The sequence below is a fragment of the Erpetoichthys calabaricus genome, chromosome 1, assembly GCF_900747795.2.
Source record: "Erpetoichthys calabaricus chromosome 1, fErpCal1.3, whole genome shotgun sequence".
NCBI classification, from domain to species: Eukaryota; Metazoa; Chordata; class Cladistia; order Polypteriformes; family Polypteridae; genus Erpetoichthys; species Erpetoichthys calabaricus.
In genome coordinates, this window is record NC_041394.2 from 355,355,711 (window position 1) to 355,368,754 (window position 13,044).

General features: G+C 43.4%; 1 protein-coding gene and 1 long non-coding RNA gene across 3 annotated transcripts in view; one reads left to right on the plus strand and one right to left on the minus strand.

Annotated features, from left to right (window-relative positions):
• The window catches only part of LOC114665238 (NACHT, LRR and PYD domains-containing protein 3-like), a 367,778-nt gene that overhangs the window by 165,250 nt on the left and 189,484 nt on the right, over window positions 1-13,044 (plus strand). Inside the window, exon 9 of the mRNA XM_051924838.1 lies at window positions 2,938-3,114. Coding sequence (XP_051780798.1) covers window positions 2,938-3,114 — 177 coding nt within the window. The remainder of the gene's footprint in view (window positions 1-2,937; window positions 3,115-13,044) is intronic.
• Window positions 1-13,044, minus strand: part of LOC127527885 (uncharacterized) — a 263,679-nt gene that overhangs the window by 86,813 nt on the left and 163,822 nt on the right. The window lies entirely within an intron of this gene.

Below are 13,044 nucleotides of genomic sequence, written 5' to 3' on the forward strand. Positions count from 1 at the left end.
AGATATCCCACAACAGGGATCTTGGGAAGCAACTACAAGATAAGTGACAAGTGGAACAAATAACAGCCTGTGATTTAAGATCACAAGGCTGCAGTCGGGATTATGCTCTAATTGGTCAACCAGGTAGTTTTGTAGCCATATTTTGCAATAAAACAAAAGATCCCCTCCAGTTAGGATGAAATCAGTCTCTCTTGGAAATAAAAAAAAACAGCCTTTTCCAAAAATCATCCTAATTGTTCACTAAGTTTTTATTTACACATTGGCTATAAATCACATTCCCTCTATATAATCTTTGTAAGGTGGCCAGACACAGTTAAATTAAAACATTTTCTTTTAGATTTGATGCATAATGATAGGAAGTTCTTCTTTAACATCTCAGATACCTCAGTCACTTCTGTGCCTTAGGAGTTCAGCTGGTTCTCTGGGAGTCTCTTGTGTTCTCTGTCCACTGTGTGATTGACTTTTTGGCTGTTGGTTTATTTTCCTTGTCGGATGAAAGCTTTTTCTCCAGCTGCAATTTTCCTTTACTGACAGATTTGATTACTTTTTCACTCCAGATAATTCTTCTACTGTGATGTTATAAAACACTCAATGTTAATATGAGATTGCATAGTACTTCACTTCTGCCCCTACTGTATATGAATGGTTATTGCTTTATTTGTAACAGTATATTCATCCCCCACCTTCCTTTTGTCAGTTTTTTATTACCATTTTCAGTTCAGACCACTTTTGTCATAATTCCACATTATATTTTTTTATTATTAAGAATGTTAGTCCTAAACAGGTCCGTGGTGGCATCTGGAGCCAATCCCAGATAGCATATGGTGCAAGGCAGGAACAAAACCTGCCCAGGGCTTCAGTTATTTTTCAAAAACAATAACACCCTTCTTACGTCGGTTTTCTACTTAGAAAATATTTTACATTATTTTTACATTTTTTTAAAAAACGTATATATAAATGTGATTACTTTTATTTTTTCCCTGCTGTGAGCACTGCCATTTTGTGGCTTCATAGCTACTGATTGGGTTGTGGCACTGGAAGTTCCTGTAATTGTTGTCAATCCCACGACGGTATAAGAGATTGCCATTTTAAGTCAAGCACTATTCAGCTTTTTGGATACGTAACAGAATCATAGTATTATTTTTGATTCCTGGTTCTGAGTGTTGCTAGTTTTTCTCTTTACACTTTTGTCTATTCCTTCAGTTTTGATTTGTAATCAGTTTTCTTGCAGGTTCCTAGTGAGCTTACTTCCTAGTTTCGCTCTCCTCGATTCTGTACCGATCGATGTCATAACTACTTTATGGTCACTCCTTTATGTTTTCTATCATAGCCATTATGACGTAATCCAGAGGACTCACTGAAGTTCACATATTGTGTTAGCAGTGTCATTTGAATTGATGTCATTGTTGTGATCAGTCCTGCCTCTGAGCCACATTGTCACACTGCCTGAAGTGACAGGCAGACATTCACCGAACAGATGAATTGACTGGTATTAAATCCTTAAGTTGGCAGGACTGTAAAAGTCCTGCCATCTTTAGTCCACCACTTACTGTCCACTGTCCTCCCCTGTCTGATTTATTATAACACAGACATTAGGGAGAAAAATGATAAACAGAGAAAAGTCAGTCAGGAAGAAATAATCTGCTGTTGTAGAAAAAAATCATTCACAAGATAGTGGGGTTTAGAGTTGGAATTCATTTATGTGACCCTCAAATGTCCTGTGTGATGAAGTGTGGTTTCCAGTTCCTCCTAGCAGATAGCAATGTCAGCATCACAATTTCATTAAATCACTTGAACTAAATTTGCCCCTCAAGACGTCAGGCAGGAGATGGGAATGGAATGCAGAGGTCAGCAATCATGGGTGTCAGTTCACCGTCCACTCAGGCCCTTAGCCCTCTTCTTTGCCCATTGGAGTGGACTTTACGATTGTGTTCAGCAGGGAGCACTAACTCCCCAGATGGCCCAGGTTTCTTGTTGGCAATCACACGGTGGAAAGTCATCCTAGTTACAGTGCACAGCAGTGACAAAATAACCACAACAGTACAAATCAATCTGAACACAACATCACCTGTACTAAGGGACCTTTCAGCATGCAAATCACAGTCAGACTCTGTTGAGGGACCAAAGATAAATGTCAGCAGACAAGATTACAACTGTTGGTGGAGGTGCTCACTGTTCTTCTTTAAATGTTGGAGGTGAACGGTTATGAAAGGAAACAATTCAAGTCCCAGGATTAAGCAGGTCAGCATCTGTGGTGGTCCAGCATGTATGAGTCCAGCAGTTGTATGGTCTTAGGCTACATCTACAATACTGCGTTTTCATTTAAAAATGGATCTCCATCCACATTTTACTTTTCGCATGAATCCCTGTCCACAGTGTAACATCCAAAAAACACATATGAAACACACTGGACCTACGTGCATCAGCAGCAAATTCAAAGAAGGAACTGTGAAGTGAAACCTTCAGAGCCCTGTGAAGACCAGATTCTCGTGTGCTTTACATGCTTTCTAAAGTATCAGCATGTGCATGACTCTGACAGTACACTCACAGCTCAGAAAAAGAAAAATTCTTTAAGCAGCCAGATCAAATTGACCCCCCAGTCATGTTAATGTGCTAATTATAGTTGAAAGTGACAGTCTCCAAAACTGGTGACAGTTGTTTTGTCATTAAATAAAAACAAAGCAAATGTTAAAGAGACACTTAGCCCAATTGCTGTGAACTGCTTATAATCAATCATACACAATCACACTTTTAAGGGAACCATTAGTTTGGGGTTCAAATTAGGTTTAAGCTCAAGTGCTAGCACCCTACTGATCAGTGACACACCTGAGTGTGTAGCTCTGTTCGTAGTCATCATGTCACCTGTTTAAACCCAGGTTGTTTGTCTGTCTTCATGTCCCTCCTAATGTCCTCATTTATCTTTCTTTTTCTCCACAGCCTGTCTGATTGTGGTCTCACATCAACATGTGGTTCATTCCTCTCTTCAGTTATTTCTTCTCCACACTCAAGGCTGACTGAACTGGACTTGAGTGGTAACCGGGACTTTGGAGATTCAAGAGTGGCTCAGCTGTGTGAGGGGCTGAGGAGTGAAAACTGCAAATTAGAGAAACTGAGGTGAGTGAACAAGAAGTGAGTGTGTGTTTGATGAATCTGATTTTTACTGCATTCAGTCTAAGGAACTCCGCAAATTCAGCAGAAATTAACTATTGACCATTGTCCAATACTACTTCTTTGGGGAGGCCATAGTCAGCAAATAGTTTTCTCAAAATCTCTTCAAATGTAGTGGTAGTTGTGCTAGTCATCTTTTTGATTTTTTTTTTTTTGACACACCTGGGGGAAAAGTTCTGTCTGTCTGTCTGTCTCCTGTGCTCAGCAGACCTTTTAAATCGAAATTCATATTGGTATGATGCCAAGATTAACACCCATCTTTGTAGTCTTGCAGCAGTCTAAGTGGGAAAAGCTGTTTTTGTTTTAGGAGCTTATGATCAGTAACCCCCCTCCTCGAACCGCCACCTTACCGTGGTGGAGGGGTTTGCGTGTCCCAGTGATCCTAGGAGCTCTGTTGTCCGGGGCTTTATGCCCCTGGTAGGGCCACCCAAGGCAAACTGGTCCTAGGTGAGGGATGAGACGAAGAGCGGTTATACAAACCTCCTATGACAAATAAAAAATTTGGACGGCGTTTTCCCTCGCCCGGACGCGGGTCACCGGGGCCCCCCTCTGGAGCCAGGCCTGGAGGTGGGGCTCGTGTTGTCGGACTTGCGGCCACATGTCTTGGACATTCAGGTGAAGAGAGGGGCGGAGCTGTCAACTGATCACCACCTGGTGGTGAGTTGGCTTCGATGGTGGGGGAGGATGCCGGTCAGGCCTGGTAGGCCCAAACGTGTTGTGAGGGTCTGCTGGGAACATCTGGCAGAGCCCCCTGTCAGAAGTAGCTTCAACTCCCACCTCCGGCAAAACTTTGACCATGTCCCGAGGGAGGTGGGGGACATTGATTCCGAATGGGCCATGTTCCGTGCCTCTATTGTTGAGGCGGCTGACCGGAGCTGTGGCCGTAAGGTGGTCGGTGCCTGTCGTGGCGGCAATCCCCGAACCCGTTGGTGGACACCGGCGGTGAGGGATGCCGTCAAGCTGAAGAAGGAGTCCTACCGGTCCCTTTTGTCCTGTGGGACTCTGGAGGCAGCTGATAGGTACCGGCAGGCCAAGCGGAATGCAGCTTCGGTGGTTGCTGAGGTAAAAACTCGGGCATGGGAGGAGTTTGGGGAGGCCATGGAGAACGACTTTCGGATGGCTTCGAGGAGATTCTGGTCCACCGTCCGGCGTCTCAGGAGGGGGAAGCAGTGCAGTGTCAACACTGTATATGGTGGGGATGGTGCACTGCTGACCTCGACTCGGGACGTTGTGGGTCTGTGGGGGGAGTACTTCGAAGACCTCCTCAATCCCAATAACATGCCTTCCAATGAGGAAGCAGAGCCTGGGGACTCGGAAGTGGGCTCCCCCATCTCTGGGACTGAGGTCACCGAGGTGGTCAAAAAACTCCCTGGTGGCAGGGCCCCGGGGGTGGATGAGATACGCCTGGAGTTCCTCAAGGCTCTGGATGTTGTAGGACTGTCTTGGTTGACACACCTCTGCAACATCGCATGGACATCAGGGACAGTGCCTCTGGATTGGCAGACCGGGGTAGTGGTCCCCCTCTTTAAGAAGGGGGACCGGAGGGTGTGTTCCAACTACAGAGGGATCACACTCCTCAGCCTCCCTGGAAAAGTCTATTCAGGGGTCCTGGAGAGGAGGGTCCATCGGATAGTCGAACCTCGGATTCAGGAGGAACAGTGTGGTTTTCGTCCTGGTCGCGGAACAGTGGACCAGCTCTACACCCTTAGCAGGGTCCTGGAGGGTGCATGGGAGTTCGCTCAACCAGTCTACATGTGTTTTGTGGACTTGGAGAAGGCATTCGACCGTGTTCCTCGGGGAATCCTGTGGGGGGTGCGCCGGGAGTATGGAGTACTGGACCCCTGATAAGGGCTGTTCGGTCCCTGTACGATCGGTGCCAGAGCTTGGTCCGCATTGCCGGCAGTAAGTCAAACCCGTTTCCAGTGAGAGTTGGACTCCACCAGGGCTGCCCTTTGTCACCGATTCTGTTCATAACTTTTATGGACAGAATTTCTAGGTGCAGCCAGGGTGTTGAGGGGGTCTGGTTTGGTGGACTCAGGATTGGGTCACTGCTTTTTGCAGATGATGTTGTCCTGTTTGCTTCATCAGGCCGTGATCTTCAGCTCTCTCTGGATCGGTTCGCAGCTGAGTGTGAAATGGCTGGAATGGGAATCAGCACCTCCAAATCCGAGACCATGGTCCTCAGCCGGAAAACAGTGGAGTGCCCTCTCATGGTTGGGAGCGAGATCCTGCCTCAAGTGGAGGAGTTCAAGTATCTTGGGGTCTTGTTCACGAGTGAGGGAAGAATGGAGCGTGAGATCGACAGACGGATCGGTGCGGCGACCGCAGTAATGCAGGCTCTGCATCGGTCTGTCGTGGTGAAAAAGGAGCTGAGCCGTAAGGCAAAGCTCTCAATTTACCGGTCGATCTATGTTCCTACCCTCACCAATGGTCATAAGCTATGGGTAGTGACCGAAAGAACGAGATCGCGAATACAAGTGGCTGAAATGAGTTTCCTCCGCAGGGTGTCTGGGCTCTCCCTTAAAGATAGGGTGAGAAGCTCAGTCATCCGGGAGGGGCTCAGAGTAGAGCCGCTGCTCCTCCGCATCGAGAGGAGTCAGATGAGGTGGCTCGGGCATCTGATCAGGATGCCTCCTGGACGCCTCCCTGGTGAGGTGTTCCGGGCACGTCTAACCGGGAGGAGGCCCCGGGGAAGACCCAGGACACGCTGGAGGGACTGTGTCCCGGCTGACCTGGGAATGCCTCGGGATTCTCCCGGAAGAGCTAGAAGAAGTAGCCGGGGAGAGCGAAGTCTGGGCATCTCTGCTCAAGCTGCTGCCCCCGCGACCCGACCTCGGATAAGCGGAAGAGAATGCATGGATGGATGGATGATCAGTAACCAATTCAAATTTTCTTCCATATAGATACCTGTGAAATTTTGACATACCCAAAAACAATAGCAAGTCTTAATCTTAATCTGTAAATTAATCTTAATCTTAATCTGTGATTAATTTTGCTCTGCCTTACTGAGCATCCGAGAAGCATATGCAATTGTCAATTTGGGTAACTGTATGCAAGTACAGCGCCCACCCCATATTGTGAAGCATCATAAGCTAGGGACATTGGTAAATTCAGGTCAAAATGAATCAGTAGCATTTCTGAACAAAGTGTCTGCTTGGGTTAATCAAACGCTGAATGCACATGCTCTGATCAAGACCATTTTTGCCCTTTTTGCAGTAACTCTATCATAGGTCTGATTAGTGTAGAGAAGTTAGGAATACATTTTCCATAATAATTCATTAGAGCTAAGAACAACCTCAGCTCTGAAACATACTGGACTGTGGAGGTCCTCTCAGTCACATTCCCTCACTATCAATCTTGTGCCCTGACTACTTCACTTGACTCTGAAAGAGGGAGCCACTTTCCTAAATCATATTGCATTAGTCTGTTTGGCACAGATTTATGATTCCTTAATTGCTTCTGCTAGTCATTGCCAAAGACCAAAGCGTCATCCAAATAGCAGATCACTCTCTTTAACCCTTGAAAGACCGTGTTCATTATGTGTTGAAGAATGGCTGGCTGCTCTTAAAGGTAATTTGTTCACATGGAAATGTCCTTTATGCGTATTTAGAAATAAATATGCTTTACTTCTCTTATCCTGTTGAACTTGCTGATAGTCTTGTGCTAAATCAACTTTACTAAATAGTTTGCCATTACCAGGTCTGTCAAATAAATCCTGAACTCTGGATATGAGGTGGGAATCTGCACCTAGCCGTGGGTAAATGCTGAACTTATCATCTCCATAAATGCATACACTCCCATCTGACTTGGGAACACAAACAACTGGGGCTGCCCACTCTGCATAAGATGCTGGAGTCGATACTCCCTGTTGCACCAACAGATCCAAGTGTTCATCTACTGCTTCTTTGATTGCACAGGGCTTCAGGCCTTGGCATTTTGGAATAACATTCTCAGACACACAGTTTTCCTATTTCTCATCAAAAACACAAACTATACCTCTACTGCAATGCCTCAGTTGGATCATTAACTCAAAATACACCAAACCTTTCAGCTTTAAATGTGGATGCCAGTTTCACCCTATTAAAGCACACCCTGCCCCTTTAACAACCAGCAGCACAAAAAAAAATTGTTGCCCCTTATTTTCTGCATTTACAAGTAATTTACTCAAAGTTTTTAGGTTTTTTGACAACATCTGTTGGGCACAAAGGAAACATTTAAAACTTACAATTATACAATTATTCACATGTCTGCATCTGCATCACTTTGCATTGATTATTAACCTGTTAACTTTTAACTTATTGCTATATGGTTTTACATGCTCAATGTCCATTACAAAAAGCTCATGCAAAAACGCCAACCATTCTTTAAGTCCTCCTCAATGTATTTATTATGTTTCTTGTTACTTGAGTTAAACTTCCTTTTCCACTGTGCATCCTGAGTACCTGGAATTGTAGTCATCTACTGTGATGGGGATGCTTTTTAAAGTGATTTGATTCTCCACATTAACTTGTGTTTCCTTTATGGGAAACAGAGTTGATCCAGTAATTATCCTTAGATGAACCATTCTTCTCACTTGAGGCCAGGTTATTTATATTATGGGAACCCATTACATTCTCTGACACCTCCTCCAGAAATTATGGTGCCTGTGAAATGTTGTTGCCCACCTTTGTTCTGGCAACATCTGTTCCCAGCCCCCAAAAATGTCAGAGTTAACAGCACTTATTCACCAATGTGTATGCTTCAGTAAGCTTTGGCCAAAAGTCTCACTTTTCCACACTTGTTGCACTTGAAGTCTGTGAAACGGCATGTACTGTGCTTTTGGTCAGTCCCCAAACATCAGAAGACACCTTTCCTTTATTCTCTGCCTGGTGACCAAGATATCCGCACTGACAGGATTTACAGGCTGAAACTAATTAATGCTTGAAGTGGTCCATTCAAAACTTTTGTAAATATCCACTGTCTTGTCCCAGGTTGACACTTCTTCATACGTAACTGTTAGCAACCAAGCCCACAGGTCCACATTGGCCAACCCACAAAATTAGCAGTTCTCTCAGCAGTTTTCACCAAACTGACAATCTTCCACCAGTCCCATTAAAAGCACTGTATATTTTGACACCGACTCTATATCTTGGTCTTTTCAGCTGCGACAGACCTTATGTTCTGCACCACATTTTGCTTCTGTTAAAAATATCCCTTTATCATGGCAGGTAGTTGTTCTAAACTTATTTCTTTTATAACCCCTTAGTGCCATTACATTGTTTAGTAGAGCAAAGTTTTTTAGCACAATTACTGTCATGAGAAACAGCATTTGCCACAAAGAAGCCTTTAAGCCTCTCCAAAATCTGAGAAACTCTCCACCTTCTCATCAAACTCCAGAACTGCCGTGATGTTCTTAGCCATATTCACTTCACTTAAGCAGCTATCGTACTTCACAATTAAGCACTGCCCTTCCATCCCCTCAAGAGTCAGTCATGTCCCTGGTTTGCCCAGAGCTATGACAACTGTGATAACTAGATAAAAGTTTGTGCTGTGCAATACTCACTAAAAGAGAGAAGTTGCCAGCCTGGAAGAAAGTCCAGAAACAAAAGAATGACTTGAAAGATCTGTCACAGTTCTAGGAAGTAACAATTTCTTACATAACAGCAAAAAAAGTCACTTCAACTGCATAGGGAAAACAAGCTGGAATGTTACAATCCCGAATGGAAGGACTCCTTAATAAGCTAGCACCCAATGAGTCTTATACTACACCATGCACATCAGCTTTTTTAATCTTTCTCCCTTTTTAGATCTTCAACTCATTAAATCATATCCAGCCTCATTAAAACCCACCTTAGGTAGACAACAGATGTGAAAACAAATCTCAGAACTGACATAAACCACCTACTTCAGATCCAGCTGGAAACATCATTACAGGTTTTAAAAAGGTTAATATCCACAAGTAATACAACCATTGAAGCATATATAATAGATCAGGCCCCATGGTGCATGCTGTTTATGGATGACATTGTGCAATGTGGCACTTTAAGAACATTGTGGAAAGGAATCTGGAGCAGTGAAGAAGAGCTATGGAGGATAGAGGTCTTAATATTAGTAGGAAAAAGACAGAATATCTTAGATTTAGGGGCCTAGAATAAGATTGAGAAGTTAACCTCCAGGAAGTATGGCTTAAGAGGATAAATTATTAGTTCACATATCTTGGATCAACAGTAACAGAGGATGAATAGCTAGGTCTAAAATAAACCACTGAATGTAATCCATTTGGGAAAACTGGAAAACAATATCAGGAATGTTATGTGGCCAAAGAATCCTTGTAAGATTGAAGAGGTGAACGTGTATAAAACAGTGGTCAGATCAGCATTGTTGTATGGATCTGAAATCTGGGCAATCAAGAAATGCATAAAATGGATGCTACAGAAATGAGGATATATCATCGAGCTGTGTGTGTAGTAACAAAGCTTAATAAGATGAGGAAAGAGAGAATCAATGGCACAGTTAAATTTGGGGAAATCTCCAAAAAAAACAGAAAGAAAGATTAAAATTATATTGCATGTCATGAGAAGAGCTGAAAAGCAGGTGGAGAGAAGAATCATGAATATGAAGGAGAAAAGGACGACCAAAGAAAAAACAAAACCCTAGGCTTTAATGACTAGAGCTAGGCACCTTAATGATTGCTGAAGAGAAACATGTGGTGGCCCATTGGACTGGTGGGATGGCAGAGAGCTCAGTCTGATGTTATTCCTTGAACCTTAGAAGCTGTCCCATCTGCCTCATTGTGTCTTTGTAATCCAAAGGTCACCAGTTTGTGAATGGCCTCACAGTATACATTAAAAAATAAAGAATCTCAGCAGCGTAAAGTGCCATGTCACAAAGCAGGTATCTTCACCAGGTAAATTTACAAACAGGACGGCAACTCCAATGGAAAGTCATTCCCACCTTGTAATTGCCATGTTTGAATACTTTGTTTCACTTCAGTTGACTTTATTGTTACCCCTGTCTCTATTTCTCTCATAGCCCAGTGTCACACATACCAGTGGTGTGAAAAACTATTTGCCCCCTTCCTGATTTCTTATTCTTTTGCATGTTTGTCACACAAAATGTTTCTGATCATCAAACACATTTAACCATTAGTCAAATATAACACAAGTAAACACAAAATGCAGTTTGTAAATGGTGGTTTTTATTATTTAGGGAGAAAAAAAATCCAAACCTACATGGCCCTGTGTGAAAAAGTAATTGCCCCCTTGTTAAAAAATAACCTAACTGTGGTGTATCACACCTGAGTTCAATTTCCGTAGCCACCCCCAGGCCTGATTACTGCCACACCTGTTTTAATCAAGAAATCACTTAAATAGGAGCTGCCTGACACAGAGAAGTAGACCAAAAGCACCTCAAAAGCTAGACATCATGCCAAGATCCAAAGAAATTCAGGAACAAATGAGAACAGAAGTAATTGAGATCTATCAGTCTGGTAAAGGTTATAAAGCCATTTCTAAAGCTTTGGGACTCCAGCGAACCACAGTGAGAGCCATTATCCACAAATGGCAAAAACATGGAACAGTGGTGAACCTTCCCAGGAGTGGCCGGCCGACCAAAATTACCCCAAGAGCGCAGAGATGACTCATCCGAGAGGTCACAAAAGACCCCAGGACAACGTCTAAAGAACTGCAGGCCTCACTTGCCTCAATTAAGGTCAGTGTTCACGACTCCACCATAAGAAAGAGACTGGGCAAAAACGGCCTGCATGGCAGATTTCCAAGACGCAAATCACTGTTAAGCAAAAAGAACATTAGGGCTCGTCTCAATTTTGCTAAGAAACATCTCAATGATTGCCAAGACTTTTGGGAAAATACCTTGTGGACTGATGAGTCAAAAGTTGAACTTTTTGGAAGGCAAATGTCCCGTTACATCTGACGTAAAAGGAACACAGCATTTCAGAAAAAGAACATCATACCAACAGTAAAATATGGTGGTGGTAGTGTGATGGTCTGGGGTTGTTTTGCTGCTTCAGGACCTGGAAGGCTTGCTGTGATAGATGGAACCAAGAATTCTACTGTCTACCAAAAAATCCTGAAGGAGAATGTCCCGCCATCTGTTCGTCAACTCAAGCTGAAGCGATCTTGGGTGCTGCAACAGGACAATGACCCAAAACACACCAGCAAATCCACCTCTGAATGGCTGAAGAAAAACAAAATGAAGACTTTGGAGTGGCCTAGTCAAAGTCCTGACCTGAATCCAATTGAGATGCTATGGCATGACCTTAAAAAGGCGGTTCATGCTAGAAAACCCTCAAATAAAGCTGAATTACAACAATTTTGCAAAGATGAGTGGGCCAAAATTCCTCCTGAGCGCTGTAAAAGACTCATTGCAAGTTATCGCAAACGCTTGATTGCAGTTATTGCTGCTAAGGGTGGCCCAACCAGTTATTAGGTTCAGGGGGCAATTACTTTTTCACACAGGGCCATGTAGGTTTGGATTTTTTTTTCTCCCTAAATAATAAAAACCACCATTTACAAACTGCATTTTGTGTTTACTTGTGTTATATTTGACTAATGGTTAAATGTGTTTGATGATCAGAAACATTCTGTGTGACAAACATGCAAAAGAATAAGAAATCAGGAAGGGGGCAAATAGTTTTTCACACCACTGTACTGTGATAGTTTCCATGTGTCTCATTCAAGTCCATTCAGTGAGTCAGCAGTGGGATTTAAGCTGACAGCCCTACCCCTTAGCCAGTGGGCCATACTGGCCCTTAAGTGACATGCAGACATTCACAGAACAGATGGGTTAAGAGATTGAAAAGCTTGTAAAGGTCCCACCATTTCTAGTCCTTCAACTTAGTGCCCACTGGCCTCTCCAAGGAGAAAAACAATAAACAGAAACGTCAACCATGAAGAAATGAGCTGCTGCTATAAGAAATTCACTTTTAGGGGAACAGATGATGTCAATCATTTAGGTCAGTCTTTGAACTTAGAGGTGCCACAGTATAAAGACAAGAGTGGTGTCATCGTTTAATTAGTCTGACATTGGGAGACTCTGTCGTGACAACGTCTTGAGCCCTGCCATTGTGCAGCAGTGACCAGCATTTCTAACACAAGCTTTATGTGCAGTCCAATAAGTCATCTCATATCTCTGTATGTCCTGAGTTGCAGACAGAAACATGAATCGATCACTCTGCTGTCACCAACTGTGGCAACTGTGACAAGTCCATCTGAACACTTGAATGCAAGGTGTTGTCAGCGTCATTTGTCTGATGTCCTTGTTCCAGTACTAATGTCCACTTGTCAGAATGACTTTTCACATGTCATTATAGAATGAAGGATGAAGACACCGAGAGGTACAGTATTTAGAACCTTACTATATAGGGATATTGGTTGTCTCGGGTTCAAACTTCATTTCAGTAAAACAGAAATGCAAGCAATCTTTAAAAACTTTGTGGTTCTGCCTGGTCTTTTGTCTTTTTATCTGTCCCTCCTCATGTCCTCACTTCTCTTTCTTCTCCACAGCCTGGCGTCATGTGATCTCACCTCCAAATGTTGCTCAGGTCTCTCTTCAGTCCTATCTTCTCCACACTGCCGGCTGACTGAATTGAAGCTGAACTACAATAACCTGGATGATTCAGGAGCTCAGCTGCTGTATGAAGTGCTGAGAAGTGAACAATGTAAAGTAGAGTCACTTTGGTGAGTAAACAGGGCAAGGTGTGTGGGGTTATGAATTTACAGCTTGGTGGACGACCTGATTACAGAACACTACATAGCCTGATTAAAGCAAGGACAAGAACAGTCAGTGAGAGGAAAAGGACAAACTGTGGTGGTCAAGTGGGGGTATACAGAGGTGGTGGACAGGAAAAACAACAAAGACAATAAGTGATGACAAATG